General features: G+C 40.9%; 1 protein-coding gene across 5 annotated transcripts in view; it reads left to right on the plus strand.

Moving 5' to 3' along the window:
- Positions 1 to 12025: 12025 nt before the first annotated feature.
- Positions 12026 to 19022, plus strand: part of CHD1 (chromodomain helicase DNA binding protein 1) — a 55847-nt gene continuing 48850 nt past the window's right edge. For 3 of the 5 annotated variants that reach the window (XM_074856109.1, XM_074856108.1, XM_074856110.1), the window contains exons 1-2: positions 12026 to 12433; positions 14381 to 14582. In XM_074856109.1, coding sequence (XP_074712210.1) covers positions 14530 to 14582 — 53 coding nt within the window. In that variant the 5' untranslated portion in view covers positions 12026 to 12433; positions 14381 to 14529. Of the gene's footprint in view, positions 12434 to 12720; positions 13018 to 14380; positions 14583 to 19022 lie in introns of those variants that run through there. The other 2 variants (XM_074856106.1, XM_074856107.1) reach the window with 2 other exon arrangements.

The raw sequence follows: 19022 nt of genomic DNA on the forward strand, positions 1-19022 counted from the left end.
TGGACTGATCCCAGCTCTTATTCTCCATACCCCTGTGCAGCTCAGGTGGAAGAAGTAGAGGAGTCGGGAATGAAGGAGTGAAGTTGAGTCTGTGAAAAAGCAGGAGGGTGGGGGAAAGGTGGTGTCCTCATTTGAGTGAGTGGTGGGGGGTTTTGGTAGCAGGGGAGGAAGCTACAGCAGTGATTCCCTGTAAGAAGCTTCTTGAAGTTCCCCCTGGCTCCAAGTTGGACCCACCTTTGCACCGAGGCTGAGCCAATTAGCTGGGCCTCTGTGATAACATATTTAAGATATGGAACCTGGGAGGAGGAGGGGGAGTTGTGAAGAGAACATCTGTGCTTAACGCCAAGGTCAGTGGAAGTACTGAAGGTTAAACTTTTAGAACGAGTAGCAATATTATGCTTAGGTCAAGAAAGACATTCTTTGTGTATGTAAAAGCCAAAGGCATCCCTAATCAGAACAAGTAGATAGCCGCCTTTGAGCAAGGACATCCCAGAGCAATTAGACCTTGAAGAGGATACATTGCCTACTTGGCAAGCAAAGTCAAGGTCCATGTATTCTTAGCTGAACTACTCTCATTATAATACTAAAAATCATGCCTATAGGTCAAGAAGACCCTTGCCCAGGTGAAGACCCTGAGCATGCATATAGTAGAAGTATTGAGTCAGCAGTATTACAATTGTATGTAAATTACTAAACAATCATCATAGAGAGAATGGACTTGGAAAATTACTAAGTCTATAAGTTTTATGTATAAATATAGCACAAAAAGTCTCGTTGGTGTGCTTGATTTGTAGGAAACCACCAAGCACCTAGGATTGCACAACCCTAAACTAAATAAGCAATTGAAGTGCTAAGGCTTGGACAACAGGCCCAAGCCAGAGTTGACCTGTAGATGAATCCTGTATATTTTATAACTGATAACCATTGTGCTAGTAGGTATTGTACTAAGTTATAACAACCCACTTATGCTGATGTAAAAACTGCTAAAGTGTTGAAGTACTGAAGCCTGAACAACAGGCCCAGAGCTGAAGCTTCTAACTCAGTATGTAATCATTAACAAAGTATGTAAGCTCACTAGTGAAAGATGCAGCTTAGACAGAATATAATCACTAGTGAGGATGAAATGCTGAGAGAATGTATCCAGCTTCCATTGTTTAGCCTTGTTCAAGGCTGAGAACCCGCATATTTGGCCTTGTTAGAAACTCCCTTGGTCTCCCCGCCCTGAGCCCTGGCCAGGCTTTTGGTGGGATCCAACAGGAGAATGAAACCAGAAATTTTCCGCTCAAAACAAAGGTGCCAGCTATTCTGGCTTGCCGATCTCTAATACATAAGGCTGAACCCACTTGCAGCAACTTTGGATGCCTCACCTACGGATGGACGCATCGCGTAGGACTTCCCACTTGCCAGGACAGGCTCTCCAAATCCTCGCTGTAACCAGGGCTCCCCAGTGTCTGCAGATCTGGATGATGGTAACATATGCAAGTGGTGATGTATCTTTCTTAATCACTATTCTCCCTCTCATGTAGTAATGATTTGATGCATTACCACAGGGTAATTTTCCTATTTGTTGCTTTAGGTGCATGTTCTTTTCTTACTGCATGTTTTCTGTATTACTCTGTTACATTATTTAGTTATCACTAGTAAAATATACCTACTCTTTTCACTCTGGTGTCTGAGTTTAATTGGTATCCTTAATCAGCAAAACAGCAATGTCTCTCCTGAGCATGTGGTTATTGACCTGTTGCACACTGGGCAACAAATCTGCTTTTCGAACAACAGAAGGAAAGCGGAGGAAGGGGGGAAGATGCGCTGGAACAGAGACTCCCCTGTGTCCCTTAGTGAAACAGCAGAGTCGCCCCACCCTGCCATCCATGAAGGTCTATGTTGGAGCAGATCCTGATTTACAGCCTGTGGGCATCTATGCTGACCCAGCTGACTGCACCCAAAGAAGGCCGGGACCCCATGAGAAGGGCCTGCTGTTGTTGTTTGGCGCTAGGAGGATTGCAGCACACAGGGGTGACGAAGAATGATACCTCTTTCAGACATAGCTCCTGTTTATCCTTCCTTTAGTAAATGGAAGAAACAGTTCACATATGATTCCTTCAATTTCTTTGGTCTGTTTTTTCTGTCAGCAGTAGGGTTAGTAACAAACCTTAGTTTTGAGCTGAACTTCTGCATGCCCAAATTATAATCAGCTGTCCACTCTTCTCAGAGCTAGTCTCTGAAGGCTCAAACACTGAAAACACTCAGTTACTTATTATAAACTTACTTTTTATAAACTTATTTACACCTAAAGGTACTGAAGTACTAAAAGGCTACTCATCAGTATAACTGCTAGCATGACCTATCCATTATACTGCTGCAACTGAGAGGGAGAAACCCACTGTTTTATACAACTTGGACCAAGTCTAAGGCAATACATAATTTCAGCTGCTCTAGTGAGAAAATTACATAACTCCAGCATGCGAGAGGCACAGTGTTCAAGGTTTTGGCCAAGTATAATAGTTATACTAGTGTAACATATATTGGTTTTTTTTAAATTGATGGGTAAGAGTAGTCTTCTTCAGCTGAGGGGAAGCTCAGCATTTGTAAATGTTTGTAGTGTAAACTATGTCAGGTTGGGCTATGAGTAGAGGAGGCTTGTGACTGAAATAGCCATGCCAACAAAAGCTCCAGGTGTAAATACAGTGTTATATATAGCGGCATATAGTTATGTCACTTTATGCCTCTTAACTTCCAGTGAATTATAAAATCTAAGGCTACCATGACATTACAGCGAATGGGCATTTTATGCATAAGGTCATGTAACAATAATGCTTATCAAATGAAAAGCAGGTTCCCAGTAATACATGGTGATGGAGGAGGGCCTACAGCACAGAAAATGCCTTAGGGTGAGAGTTTATTAAACAAAGGTACATATTCCCTGGCAGTTGCCCAGTACCAGGCCTTTTGCTGTGGCACTCCATCTGCCAGGTGTATCTGGCCGATGCTCTACCAATGGGGACGGCTGGCCAGCCAGCTGAATTTGAGAGGTCTGATCAACGAGACCACTAGAAGTTCATGATAGACCAGCACACTAACAGGAAAAGCAAGAAAGCAGACAGATGAACAAGACCTGTAAGGTTTTACTGTTGAAAACCCTGAAAAAGGCAATCCACCCTAGAAATATTATAACAGCTCTCTAAAACAGACTTATGATGACTTAAGTCTACATGTAGAAGCTGACATTTTTTACTGTTCAAGAGATGTTTTAAGTGACTTTAAACTTAGATTTTTAGGAGTGTTTTGCAAGCGGACAGTAGAGAGAGTCTTTGAAAGACTGGCTAGTTTCTTTTCCACACATTACTGGCACTCTTCTTCTAGTAGGGCTTCCTAATGAAAAAACCACATGGTTGCATCAACTTTATTTACTTTTTCATTCCCTACCTTCTTCTGTGATAACTTTTGAAATCACCTAGCAAGTTCAACCGAGTCTATCAGAAGTGATGGGGCTCTGAAAATATGCAGTCTGTGGTTATAAACACAGCTCTAAATGCATGCCCCTAGTATTTGGTAGCAGCTGGTATCTGACAAAGCCAAATCAGCCTCCTCCTGCTTTCCCCCTCCCTCACCCCACAGCACAGCACAGTTAGCGGACATGTAAAGGAACTTCAGGTGTTGAAGAGTGTGAAAGGTCAGGGAACATAAAAGAGATTGAAATGGTGATATATAGGATACAAGTTTGAAGAATTAAAGATCTTAATTAGCTGTTCCCAGAACACTTACTTGTTTTTCTTCTTTCAGGTACTTGGAGACTGCCAGGTACAGCTTGAACCTGCAACAAAGGTCAGTAGTCTCATTCTGTAAACAAGAAAAAGGTATCTACTAGCTGGTGTGCTTATGTCCAGTTGTGCTCATGTCATCACGTTTTCTTTTCTAAAAATAGCCAGCTCTGTTTTTTACAGCATGATTTTAAAACAAAAGTGCTCTTATAAAATAAGATACTGATTTTCAAAGTGATAGGCAAGAATCAAAATAAGCTGTATCCTGTCTTGGACGCTGCTACTGAACACATATGCTTTTCCAGGTAATTGAAGCACTCAATAAACATTGCAAGAAAGCACATCCTGTCCTAAAGGAAAAATGGTGGCAAGTGGAAACATAGTTTGAAGATGCTGCTGTTGTTCAGCAATGGCTTGCCACCTACATTGGAACTGCTCTGGTGTACAGGACCAAGAAACACAACAGCATTACCCATTTGTACAGATATAGATGAGGTATTAGCAGACTACTTACAGTGATGATTATCACATGCAAACCAAGTAGCCTCAGTAAGGCTTGGAGACTACAATATTCTGAAATTAATTTTATTTAGCTGACTGTTGCTCCCCACCTTTCTTCAGCTTCTCTTGATTCCTTTGATCTTGGCCAAAACTTAGATATGGCAATGATTTATTTGTTAATTTTTAATTTATGAGATAACTTTCAACTAAAATTAGAACCAGAAAGCAAATTTGGAACACTTAATAAAATCAATTAATTGTTAATATAATCACTTCAAAAGTGAGACTATTTGAAAACAAATAATATCAGATCCTCAAACTTACAGTCAATATACTAGAAAGACACTGGTCCATTTATAAAAGCTTCACTGATGTTACCTGCCTATCTAAAAATCAGGCTTTATTGTATTTATCTCCAGCTTCAAGTAGTGCACCAAAAAACCTGCTAGTTGAAATGCAGGATACTTCAAACATACATCTTTACAGGGACTTGTTCATTTCACCCGGGCAATTACAGTATTTGTTTTGGCTTTTAAAAGTTTTCTTTAAGTTACCTTGTAGACTAATTGAATACATATGTATGATAGACAGCTATAAATCAGAATTTAGTAGAGGTCATTGTTACCACTTCCTACCATCAGCAACAAAGAAGGCTTTACTAGATTCCCAAATTAAAACAGCAAGAACTCTGCCTTTGATATGTCTAGCCTCTCTGCTTTTGTACATCCTAAGCAAGGAAAACAACCCTCCCCCCTCCCCCCCCCAAAAAAAACAACAAAAAACAAAACCAAACAACCCACAGACCTACAGCTAACAGGTTCCTAATACAGACATGGGCTAAGGCTGCACCTTTTAATAATTACAGTAACAGCTGTAATTGCACCTTCATGAGCTGAACAATCTGAGACAGTTGAAAACAGAGTGGAAAGACTTGAAAATATAGGCTAAAGATAAATCAGTTCATAACAAAGCAAGACCATCCATATTACATTCATATGAGAAAATGTCCTTCCCCTTAAAGACATCTCAAAACTACAGGAAACTAAAGACTGGCAATATTACCGCTGAACAAAGATATCAAAGTCATTTAAAAGAAAATAGTCTACTTCTTTCCTTATTGAATTACAAAGCACAAGTAAACAAAGGAAAAATCTAGAATTGACTGCATGACAAGCTCCTCTTCTCAGTAGAAGAGTTCCTTATTTATTTTAAAAATCCTCTGAAAGAGTTATTATGTATATGATCATTCTGACTTGAAAGAAAATGCTATAAAAATGGTATGATAACAAGAAAATAGCCGTATTTGTAACTATCATCTGACTATTCTTTATACAAAGACTACTTGTGGCTTGAAGGATCATTACTGTAAGTTTATTCTTTAACTCTGGATGCTAGATTTATTATTTTTATCCACAAACACATAAGTCCTTACAGTGATTAAGCAAGTCTCCAGGAATTAATTTCTCTTTCCTACTCCAGAAGATAGTTTAAAGCAGTCCATTGTTGTCTCTGCAGGAAATAGTCACAGGTTTGACTTTATCTTGAAAATACCAAGGGTTATTGACTAAGAAGGAGTAAAAAGGAAAAGTTTACACTTTCTCTAGCTAAATATTGAGAAGATAACACTAACAGATGCTATGCTTATAAGGCAGCCAAGGTCTATACGTTCCTACTGCTTTTGGACAGAATTAATGCCTCCAAGAAATCGGCGGTAATTTAGACAGACCAAAACAGTAGTCTAAAGAAAAGTGTGAACTTTCCTCAGCTGTCGTGATGGAGTTAACTTTAAAGCCTCGTTATAACCATTTAAATGCCACTGTTTTAATTACTTCTTTGATCTTTTCAGCAAAACATTCAGTCAATACACTTTCTGTTCAGATGTTCCAATCACATACAGATATTGTGTCCAGACAAGGCAGAAAATTGTAAAAAGTTTATTTAATTGTACTATACATGAGCTGCAGGTAAAGCCTTGAATCATACTTGCTCAATTATCAGTTTGTTGTTCAATTTGATTAAATTCACACACTTAAGAAAATTTATGTATAAACTTGTACCAGTTGAAGTTGTTATATTTTGTTTTAACTTGAAAAACATTTACTGATGTACTCACATATTTTCTAAGGGATTGCATAATTTAAGAATTTTATAAATAAATTATTAAAAAACCTATGCTTAGTTGGTCAAATTTAGCCATTTTATTTAACTAGCTACTAGGATTTTTTTTTCTTCCATAATTCTAGTTTCCATGCACTGCAGTTAACAAATTTGCCTGCATTTTAAGTATCTACAGATTAATGACATTTAAAGCTAATAAACCTTTGTATCTTACTATGATACCTACACACAAAATTATTGTGACCTACTTCTGATCAGCTCTATGTGAAGACAAGACCTCAGCAAGTAGCTGATTCAAACTAAGCTGATTTCTAACAAGTGTTCTGAAAGTGGCCCACAGGTTAAATAGATAAAATATTTAGACTAGATTTTTCCTCAGAAAACTTAATCTTTTTCTTTTATTTTTCTTTTAGCAATTTCTATAAAATAAGTGTCACTTTCATTTTCTTCTAAATCTTAATCGCCCTAATTTTTATCATTGTGTACCCAGCTGGTTGATGAAGCCCAAGTGAGGAGGGGAGGTAAATGAGAAGGGGGTTTTGGGTGTGGTAAATAAAAGAGTTAGGAGAAGTGAAGAAGATGTAGTATTTAAATGAAAGAAATATGTAATATCTGTTTAAGAAAGATATAGTATTTAAGTGACAGGTTTAGCTATATAAATTGATATTGATGTGCCTGCTGCATATAATATCTACTGAGGAGAAAGAAAATCTTTGTTGCTGTATTATATCTAGTATTGCGGTTTTTGAGCTCTTTGGGACATGTTTTAGAATTAATTGAAGAGCAGAAGGAGAAAAATCAAAGTACTAAGTGTGATGGGGAAGTTGTTTAGAAAGAAGAAAAGAGAAAGGGAAGAAACCAATACATAACATAGTTAAAAGTTACAGATATTTCTTGTCTATCTTGCCTCACTAAAGACTGCTAGATCCAGTATTTAAGGCTTCACCACTTTAAAAAGGAAAAAGCTCCTTGGTCAGAAGAGCTTCTAAATGTTAAGAATGGAACAGTGATAAATCTTTTCTTTAACATAAGATACTGTGATAAACATTAAACACTATGACTATTAAAAAGATATATTAAGGTAAATAACCTGAAAACATAGACATTGAAATGGATTATGCTAATTGCATAACAGTGCACCTAACTTGGATCATGTATTATATATATTTTGTCTACAAGCACAAATCCAACTCAAGAACAGCTAGAGGGGTAGGGGTGGGGTAAATCAGTGACACCTTAGACATAATAAATATTCTCACCCACATCATGGAAGCATGCTGAGATGCCAGAAACCTGTAATACAGTTTCAGAAAAAAAAGCCTATTACCATGGGTGACAGCTTTTCTGTAATAACAAAAAGCTTTGTCCAGCTGTCCTTAAAATGTTGTGAGTCACATGTATTTGTCTCTTGATACAAACTGAAAGATATGTGTAACAGAAGTCAGTATTACTTGTGCTGTGAAATGCTGCTAAGATAGAAATGTCGTGCATACTTTACTATGCCATCTGGAAAAGAAGGAACGGGTGAAAGATGCAATACAAACAAGTTCTGATGTGAAAAGAAAATCCTTATCTCACAGGGATATGGGGAAAGATCTACAGATACTGTTGTGGCAATTTCTAACCACTCTGAGTAACAATTGCTGCTGCTATCTTTCTGCACAAGGATCACTGTATGTGCAGCTGTGTGGTGACCTAGTTCAGAAAGTAGAAGCGGTCAGAAAGCAATCGTTTTTGAGTGGGGCTAGTTTTTGGCTGGTATGGCAGACAAGAGGATTGGATCACAGCAGCTCTAACTCCAGTTAACTTAAACCATCATGAAACCATACCTTCAAAGGGGATTTCCAGGGCAGCTGAGAAAGTCAGCCAAAAGAATCTAGGTGAAGGAAACTGAAGAAGCCAGGAAGGCTTATTAAGTAAAATATAACTAAAAATGTAGACTGCTTGCAAGTTTTGTAATTAGGAGTTCAATTCATATCCTGCCGAAACAGAAATGTATTCTTCTTGAATCTTAAGCCTTCCTTCTATTGCAGTGACTCCAAGTGAGGTTACCAAATGTGAGGCACCTTCATTTATGAAAGACAAATGAAAGGGCATCCTGAGGAACAGCACTTTGGGACATACTTAGAAGACTTAGAGAATGGAGGTTATCTCCTGGGTTGAAAGGGTAGGCTAGTATTTTTAACTGCTGTGTTCAGGAAACAATTCATATTAGTGATCACACAGGCTAGCAACTGCTACAGGCAGGAAGCAGAAAGACATCTCATACCTCTAACTAAATCATGCAACTGTGAAAAAAGCTAGGGATTGATCCTCATTGGAAAGGAGGTAGGTTAAACCTTATTAATTTGGATATGAAAACTACTGGTGTTGAAGTCGTAGGAGGAAAAAAACCCAAAAGGACTGTTTATAGCTGACTACCCAGTAGTAACTGCTTATGGTAAAGCGTACACTAAGTGTCTTTCTGGCAAAAGGGCATTCATAGCAAGTGCAAGTATATGTGTATTGCTTAATTAATCTAAAACAACACTGCCCATGACAGAACCTTCTAGCAACCACAAGGCAGCTCTCCAAGGACAAATGATATGCTGGGCTGCATGTAACGCTGAAGAGGACAGAGGAGCTGTGAATCTGCAAATGGAGCCATATGTGAGACCAATTTTATAATCTTGATAGTACTGTTGGTAAAATTCTCTAGCACTGACTCTGATTATTGATTTATGCTAATGTTCATTCTGTCATGTGTTCACAGTTATTTTTGATAGCTAAAATAAGCTATTACAAATATACTTAATATAAGTATAGTCATATCTTCCTAACCGTGCAGACAATCTGGCAGAATATGACCATCTTATTAATGAAACAGAGGCCCTAAACACTTGGAGAAATGCCAGGGAACTGTGGTTACATTTAAAATGTTTGAAGATTTGGGGCCTTAACGTGCAAAGGAAACCATGTATGTGCAGTGTGATCAATATTTAAATATAGAAACTGTCACATCAGTAACTCTAACCATGCAAAAGACAAAGTAGTAGTTGCCATGTGAAATGGAAAAACTGGCCTTTCTCCCTCAATTCTTTTCCTGAAAGAATAGGAAGTTTCATTAATTCCTGTATTAATGGCTAAACCAATATATTTGCCTTATAGAAATACTACTTTACTTTCATTTGTTAATAGAAGTTGATTACTGTTGTTGATGTTACTATGTGTTAAAAATCAGTATGTATCAAAATTATACACATTACTCAAAGCAGCAGCCTGGAAAGATAATTTTTAGCAGAATAAAACTGTTTTCTATAATGATTTCTTACAGAAGGTTAGGACAGAGGAGCAACAAAGAAAAGAGAAGGATGGAAGTCACTGTATCTCTGTGAATAATTAGGAGCTTGAAGAGAGGAAGTTGGATAGCAAAAATAGAGGAAGTTGGATAGCAGAAATAGAGGAATTTAACTAACATCTGCCCTCTTTATTGACATTTAGTTTTTGGATGGTTAATAAGAATTGAGTGCATTCTGTAGATAAGCAACTGGAATTGATGGAATTTATTTTGTTTTCTCTTTTTTGTTCCCCTACGTCATTTCTTCCCTGAGCATTTTTTATGTATCTCCAACTAGACAAAGTGTAGCAGTTTGTAAGAGAGATTCTGTAAACAGAAAGGGATGCTAAATTCATTTATTTCCTTTTATTTGTATTTAGGTATGGTTGTATTATTAAAGGTTTTACTGATCTGTGGATCATATTGATATTGAAGGTGTAAATTATGTGTTTACATATCTATATTGACCTATGGGAGTTTTACAACCAGCTCTAAAGCCCAATGAAATTTGTTTTGTTATCTATGCAACTCAGATTCTTCATCTATGTAAATCACATCATTTGTACACCTAACACCTAGCATGTATCAGAATTCTCATCATCTTGGTCTTATCTCCTACTTGCTGCAGGTAACTGCTTTAGTCCACAATTTCTGCATAAACCCTTCTGGTTGAACAAGCCAGTGGCTTTTCACTGTTTCTTTCCTTAAAACTAACAAATCCCAAACAGTAATACAAATACTTCCATTAGGGTCTGAATTGTCCTTGCTAAAGTGCTTTGTTATTAATTACCTTAATTTAAAAGTTACTTTCATTTTTACACTCGAATTTAATCTTCAGTCCACTGATCTTGCAGTGTCCTAGTCTATCACAACAAAATATTCTCCCTTAAACTAACTTAGCCAAACTTCTATGCTTCAATAAGGAACGTAATGTAATACAGCCTTCTAGTGAACTTTGAAGCTGTTTTCTTGTCTGAGCAATGCCTGGTGCATTTTTTTTAACTCTAGGGGGGAAAATTATTCTCTGCCATCCACCACTGAGATTTGGGGGTACTTTCCTATATGGTGCTTGAGAGCTGGGCTAGTGTATATGCCTTGTCTAGCCTCTGATGCTCCTCAGACAGTGAGTCACTGTGTGGCAGTAATCTCACAACTCCCTTGGTGGGCTGACGGCACAGCTCCAGGAAACCCCAGCAACCCAGCTGAAGGGTGGCAGGTACATTGGCTGCCCACCTCCACTGAGCACTGAGGCAACCAGCTTTGCTCACCCTGGAAGAGCAACCATGAGGTAAGCTATACACCAGTATATACTTGGCCAATACAACTCTTCAAGCTTGAACTGCTCTGACAGCTGCTGTAACAGCCGCTGTAACCACCACTGTAACCACCTTCCTCTAGTATACCCACACAGTGACCCGATTCCTTCAAGCTTCCCTTCGTTCATGAGCAAACTGTGTTTTCATGCTGATCTTGACCTCTTTCCCTCTTGCAGGGGAAATAAATATCCAAAGGTCAGATGTCAAGTCAGTAATGACCTCGCACTTCTTTAGAGTGAGAGTCTAACTGCACGCATGTGCCTCCAAAGGGGAGAAAGCAGGTAAGTTGCTCTCTCTTTCCAACAGTGTTTGGCTGTGGTCTTGTATTGCTTACAGAACACGCTTTCACTCAACTGCTACTACTTTCCTTTGCTACCCTGAGAACATTTGGACACACAACTTATGTGACTTTTTCTTGAGTTTTATTTTGGTTTGGTTTGGGTGGTGGTTTTTGTTTTGTTCCCCCCCCCCCCCCCCCCCGATAACGAACGCGAGGCACCTTAAACAAACGGCTCAAGCGGGCGTTAGGTTCTGGAATGGAAGGAAGACGACCAACCCCCAGCCAGGGGGACAGTCCTCACGGATACAATCGTCCTCCCAGCAGCAGCGTGCCAAGCCTTCCTAAATACACCCCGGTACCACCTGTCACTGCGTAGTTAGACTAAGAAACGCTGTCATCTTTGTCGCCGGCCTGTGATTTTACACCGAAAACCCAAGAGCAAATACAAAAATCACACGGGGCAAAACGGTAACGGGCGGCCCGCACCAGGCTGGCGGCCGCGCCGCTCGGGTCATGGCGCCTCTCTGGGCCGGGCCGGGCCGCACCCTGCGCCCTCACACGGGGTTGAAGGTGCAGCCGCGCCAGCCTCCGCGCCCCTTCCATGCGGCAGGCAGTGAGGCAGGGCAACCGCTGCCTCCAGCCCCGCCGGCCTGCGGCGCGGCAAGCTACGCATCCTCCCTTCACCGTCCCGCTCTGAACGGCCCAGCAGCGCTGCTCGTCGCCTCAGGCCGTGGCTCCTCCTCCTCCTGCTGGTCGGTCCCAGGGCGCAGGGCTGACATCACGCCCGGGGTTTCCATCCGAGCAAGGGAGGGGGAGGCTGAGCGGAACGGCAGCGTGATGGCGGCGGTCGGGAGGACTTAAGCGGTGGTGGAGCAAAACGGCGCAGCATCCACCCTGGTTCGCCCTGCGCCCCTCCCTGTCCGTTTCGGGGCCCCATTGTTTGAGCCGGCGAGCGAGCCCCCAGGGCGGGGCTGTGAGGAGCCAGCGGACAGCAGGAGGAGCGGCGGCCCAGGCCCCGCCGCGGCCGCGGGAGCAGCCCCCGACCCTAGGCTGCGGCACGAACCTCTCCGTGGGGCATAGCGCAGTCTTGGGCCGGGGCGGCCCTGGGAAGGACTGGCCGGGCTGGGCTGGGTGCACGCAGGTAGGCAAAGGCCCGCCATGACTTTTCTCTCGCTGTCCGGGAGTTGTGCGGTTGCCTAAAATGGAAGGGGGAGGCGGGCGGTGCTGAGGAGATGGGGCGCGGGGTCCGCTGTCGGCCAGTTGGGGGCTGGATGCCCGGTGCGGGGCTGGGTGCTTGGGCCCACTCGCTGTTTTCAGCGGAGGCAGGGAGCTGCGAGGGCCGACGCTGGTAGCTGGGGTTGAGCCGCGCTCGTTGGCTCCTGCGGGGGGAGCCAGTGTCGAGCCACCCGGGAGGCAGGAGAGCGGCCGTGGTTCTCCTCTGGCCATGGGGGGCGCCGCGGGAAGCGAGCTTGGAGAACAGTGTTGGCCTTGGAGACGCTGCCAGAGAGCCTTGGCCGGGAGTGGCGCCTGTGCAGGCCGCTCCGCTAGCGGAGGGCCGTCTTCGAGGGCAGGAGGCAGCCCTGGCCCGGTCTGCCGCGGGAGCGCCCTGGGGCCGGGCGGAAGGAGAGCGGCCGCGGGAGCGCGGTCTGGGCGGCCAGGTCTCGGGGGAGGATCGCTCCGAAGCAGGAAACGGGTGTTAGGGAGAAAATTTGGCCGCGTCTCAAGGTGTTTTGCGGGGTCCAGAGGGTACCGGGCGCGGAGGCGAGGGGGTGTTTGTCCGCGCGGGGGGACAGACAGCGGGGAGCCTGCTGCCGGGCGGCGCAGAGCGCGGCCTCGCGGCCGGGCCGCGGGGAGCCTCCTGACTCGCCTCCTCCGCCGTGGAGTCCCCAGCCTCGCTCGCGGACCCTCCGTGGTTGCAGGGCTCCTTCCTATTACTTCCCCCTTCTTCATCGTCTTTGTTTGCTGGCCGGAGTGGCTCGGGTATCAGCTGGTGCCTGAGCGCGGGGCATTTCCCTTCCCGGAGCTAGGCTTCCCCCCGCCCCCAACCCGATGAGTTTTGGATTGCATATTGGAGGAGAGCACCTCGGGGCAGGCAGCCAGCAGGCGAGCCCCTAATCGCTTTCACACCACTAAATCTGAGAGGCGCTGCTCTTTATCTGATTATAACTGAGTTTATACTTGCAGTCCCTTTACCGTGACCCTGAACTTTCTTCAGCTGCATCGGATACTGCAGTGATCTGATTTAAGATGCTCTTGTATGTGAAATAATGGTCATTCCATCTGTGGGATCTTTCTGGTTTTATTTAGTGGAGACACTTGTTTTAAACGGGACAGTCTTTATCTTCCTACCTCTACCCACAACTGGATGTAAGGATTATGTGTGTATGTGGAAATGCTTCCACTATGTTTTGTGCATGAAACACATTTTACTAAGCAGATCTTAGCAGAACATTAATATCTATGGTATTTACCTATGTGTTCAGGTAGGCAGTTTTTCTTTAAAACTTAGATGTACTTTGTCCTGAAGTCAGTACTGTGACAGAAGTTAAGCCACAAGGTGTAGTGCAGACATATAGTAAACTGTTCTTAGCCTGCAGTGCTAAAGAGAACGTAATTTCCATAACATTTCCTATTCTGCAGCTAGTGGTTCAGCAGAAATTGCCATCTTTATAGCACCATCAATGAAAAGTTGCATAAAGAAGCATAATGGCCCGTATGCTGGGACCCAACTGCAGTTGAACAAAAACCTGGACAGGTCTTTCCTTTCATGAGTTTTGTGTATTTCATTTAGTTTTTTCATCTTTTTTTTTTGAGTGTAACTAATGAAAGACTTGTTCTCTTGAGATTTTTTTTTTCTGGTTTTCTCAGAGATCAGGAGAGATAATTTTTTTTTTTTCCAGACAAGAAAATGGTAATAAAATGATCATCCATGAGCAGGTAACACACAAAAAGCTATTTTTCAATTAAAAACATGACATCAAACATGATGCCCCCTTTCAGTGTGAGTGAAAGACCAAGTTATTTTTGGTATCTTTTTAGTTGCAAACATATTTTCAAATTGTGTCAATGTTTTCCTTTACTATTTTAGGTATTTTAGGAGAAATCTTGAATACCTGCAGAGAACACTAGAACAAACACATAACCTGGAAAACGTACAGAGTATCAAGAAGTGGATCCTTGATATCCACCTTGTAACCTGAGTGGATTTTTATTTAACTTTTAAACTTAATATTTACAATGAATGGGCACAGTGATGAAGAAAGCGTAAGAAACAGTAGCGGAGAGTCAAGGTAAGCACTTGCTCATTTCACGTATTCTTGGCTATGTATTCTATATTTTCTTTACTAATACTGGTTTATATTTAAACTTGGTGCCAAAGCTTCCTGGTTAGCAAGCAGACCATAGTTAGGAGGACTGAACGTGCTTTTCTACAGGTGCTTAATGTGCTTGTTACATTCACGTAGCTTCAGCTAAGAATTGTAATGATCTTGTATATGCCTTACATAATAAAGCTTACATAGTATTAAAATCACGTCAGCATCCAACAGAATAGTATTACTCTTCTGAGGAAAAAAAAATATATTGAAGTGTCAAAAGCTGAAACATTGGATCAGAATATTAAAATAAAGCTATTGTCTCTAAAGTGCAAGGCAAACATGCATAATACGTGTTGTATAAAACCCTAACTAGATTATTTCTAAAGGTGGAGCAGTGGGCTCATCATTTTAGTTTTTGATATCGAGTACTTAATGATTCTTCCTTCTGTAGAGCTGTCAGAGCAGTGTAACTGAAAGTTAATTTTGTATTTGTTTTCTGAAGTGAAAGTACAGCTTTTCAGCCGCTTTTTTAATTACAAAAAACCCCACCAGTCCTCTAATGTTGAGTGCTAGTCTTCTAGCATGTGCAGAGTGTTCATATTTGGAAAAGTCTGGTTAGAACATCTCTGCATCCATCAGGATGACAGCCAATTTGTTGGGGTGGATTTATGTTCCCTTTCTAGAACAGTGCTAAGTTCAAAAAGTTCCTCCTGGGCTAGAGAGTTTAGATTTCTAAAACTGGAAATATGATGAATGGTGAAGGTTTAAGAAGTCAAAGTAAACTTGCAAATAATAAGTGGCTTTAGACTTCTCTTCTAAGAGGCAGTTAAGACCATGCTGTTAGTTTACCCATCTTTCTGCCCCTCTTTCTGATCATAGCCTGTTGAATCAGCTGATTCTGTCAGTCAGAGGGTCATAACTCTATGTTCTACAGACTTTATAAGTATCAGGAGGATGCATAGTTCTCAAAACTTGATTCTTGCCTGTGAAGTGAGACTTTGTTCTTCATCTTAAATGTCCTGCTGAGCATGGTTTAAAGCGTTAAAAAGTTTTAAAATGCTAAAAACTTTTTTCCTAAATTTGTATCAATCATTAACCCTATAGCCTAACCCACAGGCAGGTCTTGGAAAGCTTATGTTGGTGTTTGCCATGTATTATCAGGAAACTGTTTTTGTAAGTGAAAGGTGAAAGCTTTCCATTTTAAATGATGAAACCCTCTTCTGTGTAGCCTAGTTCCATTATGAAAATACTTATTGCAAAAGGAGTGTGACACTTACGGAATATCTTTATATGTCTTTCCCCTATTATTTAGTCTTTTTTTCTTCTTCGTAAGTTTCCAGAATTCTAGATGGTTTTTACTCAGAGGGGAGTTGCCTTAGGAAGCTGCAACTGCAGATAGATAGCTAACTGTAACTTGGCAGGTGTTCCTGTGTTTAGCCTTCTGATCTGGAAATGTGAATTCTACAGAATGGAAGTAGAGATCAGTAACAAAATATGTTTGCTAAGTTTCTAGTGGTCCTGTTCCACTTAGAATGCTAGAGAGAGAAGTGGAACAAGTGAAGAAAGCAATTGAGAATTGCTGCTGGGAATAAATTGCAAAGAAGATCAAACTCTCAAGAATTGGTAGGAAAGAAGAAGAGATGAAGGGGAATACAATGATAATCCAAACAGCATCACTGGTGAAAATTACAAGAAATCTTTGAATTTTCTGGTGTGGCATCTATTCATCTGTCCAGTAGATGAGTAGAAAACATTCCTTTGCTGCAGGTGTTTAGCCTGACATTCTGTTTTGCTACAGGTGTAAGAGTGCATCTCTTGTATTTTCACAGTTGAAAACTGGCCGCACTATTTGGACTTTCCTTGTCTATTTCAACAACCTCTGAAGCTATAAATCAGAACTAGAACCAAGCATGATGGAAATTGTAGACTAGCATAAACACTAATACCTAGTCTTGTTGCTTGATGTTCTGATTTCTGTGTAATAATTACAGTGGAGTCTACTCTCTGGCTTCTTGTTTACTTGAAATCACTACTCTGGACTATTAAGTAGCTCAAGGTAAAATATTGCAGGTATCGTTCACCTGGTCAGCAAATGAGCGTAGACACAAAAATTTTATAGCAATACTATGAGAAGCTGACTCTTAAGCAAAGCATCTTTGTGTCATGTTCTTGAAAGCATTCTGTTGCAGACTTGAATATGGGTAAATACATTCTAGTTAGATAATAATAAGAAGCTTAATCAGCAAGGAAGGGCAGTTATACCTGAACTGCAAGACAAGCCTCAGGTAGAACAGGGACTGTAGAAGGGAAACACTGGTGCTAATTGAATAACAATCAGATTTCCCGTATCTTTGCTCTTCCTCTGTTTCCTGTGGAACAAGGTATAGAGGACTTGAGCAAACCTTTCTCTGTAGGTAAAAAAGGATGTGCTCAGTGCAGCTTAACTGGAAGGTAGCTGGCTGGAATGTATTGTACTCCCATTTTTGCAGTAAGCAGAAAGCAGCTGCTTACACCAAATAATTTTCCCATTCTTTAAATACTTGAAAGCTGATGTTTATAGAAGATAGTAGTTTCAGAGAGTTTAATTCACTTTGTGGATTGAATAGTCTGTGGACTACAAAAGAAAGTTAAGTAAAGACTAAAGACTTTGTCAGCAGGTTTCAATTTACTATATAAATTCATACCTTCCGCAGGAGGTAAAAAAGATTAATTGAAAGCCACAATGAGGTTCTCGCTTTCAAAAAAATCTAAGTGGGAGTTAAAACAGAGATTCCCCAAGCATATTTGCAGAATTACTCCCGTGTGCTGGCTTCTTTCTGGCAGAGGTTTAATAAATAATATTGCTAAAAATGTGTGTATATAGCAAGAGAGAGCATATACATAAAACTATACATATGTAGATACATACTTACATGTTAGTGCACAGGAATTCTCAGATCGACAAAATTACCTGAATGGTAAAGGGAACTGTTGTTAGAACTTACTGTGAACAGCTACTGGATAAAGCAAGCTCTTAACCTCTGTTAGCAGTAGTCTTCTCTTTGGTTAGTAAGTTGCTATTTTATCAGAAATGATCTCTTGCAGAATTAAACATGCTAAAGCATGATAAGGTGTCCTGAACCAAGTTTAAAGCATCTTTTCACTTCCTTTTGGAAGAGCTGAGATAGAATATGCATCAAAATCCAAGCGTTTTTTGTTTGGAAACCTTTCCAGCTAAAAAAAAATGTTACAAATTCATGATACAGCTTTCACTGTGCATATGGTCTCTAGTTTGGCTTTGGGACTTCTGCTGAGTTTATCCAGGTCACAGTCTTTGTCTAACCTAACTGTCTGGCAAGTACCTTTTCCACATATTTTAGATTCAATTCCACCATTCTCAAGAGTTTCAGAAATTTAGGTAATGAGAGCTTTTCACATTCCTCAAGACAGAGTGAAGTTTTGTGATACAGGCAGTATATACACCAGAGCTATTCAGTTGTGGCCCCTAAAGTGTTTGGGGTTTTTTTGTTGCTTGAATTCCATTTAATACTTTTTTTGCCAGTGATCTACAAGGAGCTTCTGATAAAGACATCGTTGTGTTGCCCCTGGAACCAGCTGCATGTTGGAGAATGATCACATTGCACAACAGAGTAGTGGACCCCTGGGGAACCACTGATACCTCCTGCCTGTGAAGGATGCCTGGGACTTCTTTGCTCTCAAGATGTGTGACTTGTGGCTCTCATAGACTTGCAATGTGGTTCATAGGGTTATGAAAGTTGGTAGATGATCAGTGTGGTTTTGATACCTTTCCTTTGCAGAAAGTTTCTAGTGGCAGCAGATAATAGTCGGCAGGGCTGGAAATATAATGCATCTGAGTTGTTGATATGTATCAGGAAAATTCAGTTGTGTTCATGCTTTGCAATAGCTGAGGACAAGAAATAACACTTGGTAGCCTGACTTCTTGTACTCTTTGTTTCCTCTGCTTTTCTTCGGTTGTGATAAAAAAAAATTAAAAATTCCCTATGCATCTAAATCAAATTAAATAGTTAAAATGTCTTTAAAAATAAAGCATTTGCCTAAAGAAACTCGCTTTCGAACTTGCAATTTTAAGAGTTTGGCATTTTAGTGCCTGACTTCCGGACATTTTGAATGGGCTCTTCGTATTCAAATGCTTGCCTTCCCTCAAATTCTGTTTTATTTTAAAAACAAACAAAAAAATAAGTGAAAAACAAAACAGTCCACTGTCATCTCAGATGCTTTTCACAGACCCTGCAGTAAGTAATCTTTTTTTTTTCCAATGTCTTGAATTTTATTTTGCTCAAGTTGGTACTCCTTCCTGCTGTTCTTAAACAGGAAGATTCATAAGGTAGCTTAACCTAATGAATACACTTGAAATCAGCAATGATAAATTATCCACTCTTGGATCCATTATTA

The sequence above is a fragment of the Strix uralensis genome, chromosome Z, assembly GCF_047716275.1.
Source record: "Strix uralensis isolate ZFMK-TIS-50842 chromosome Z, bStrUra1, whole genome shotgun sequence".
NCBI lineage: Eukaryota > Metazoa > Chordata > Aves > Strigiformes > Strigidae > Strix > Strix uralensis.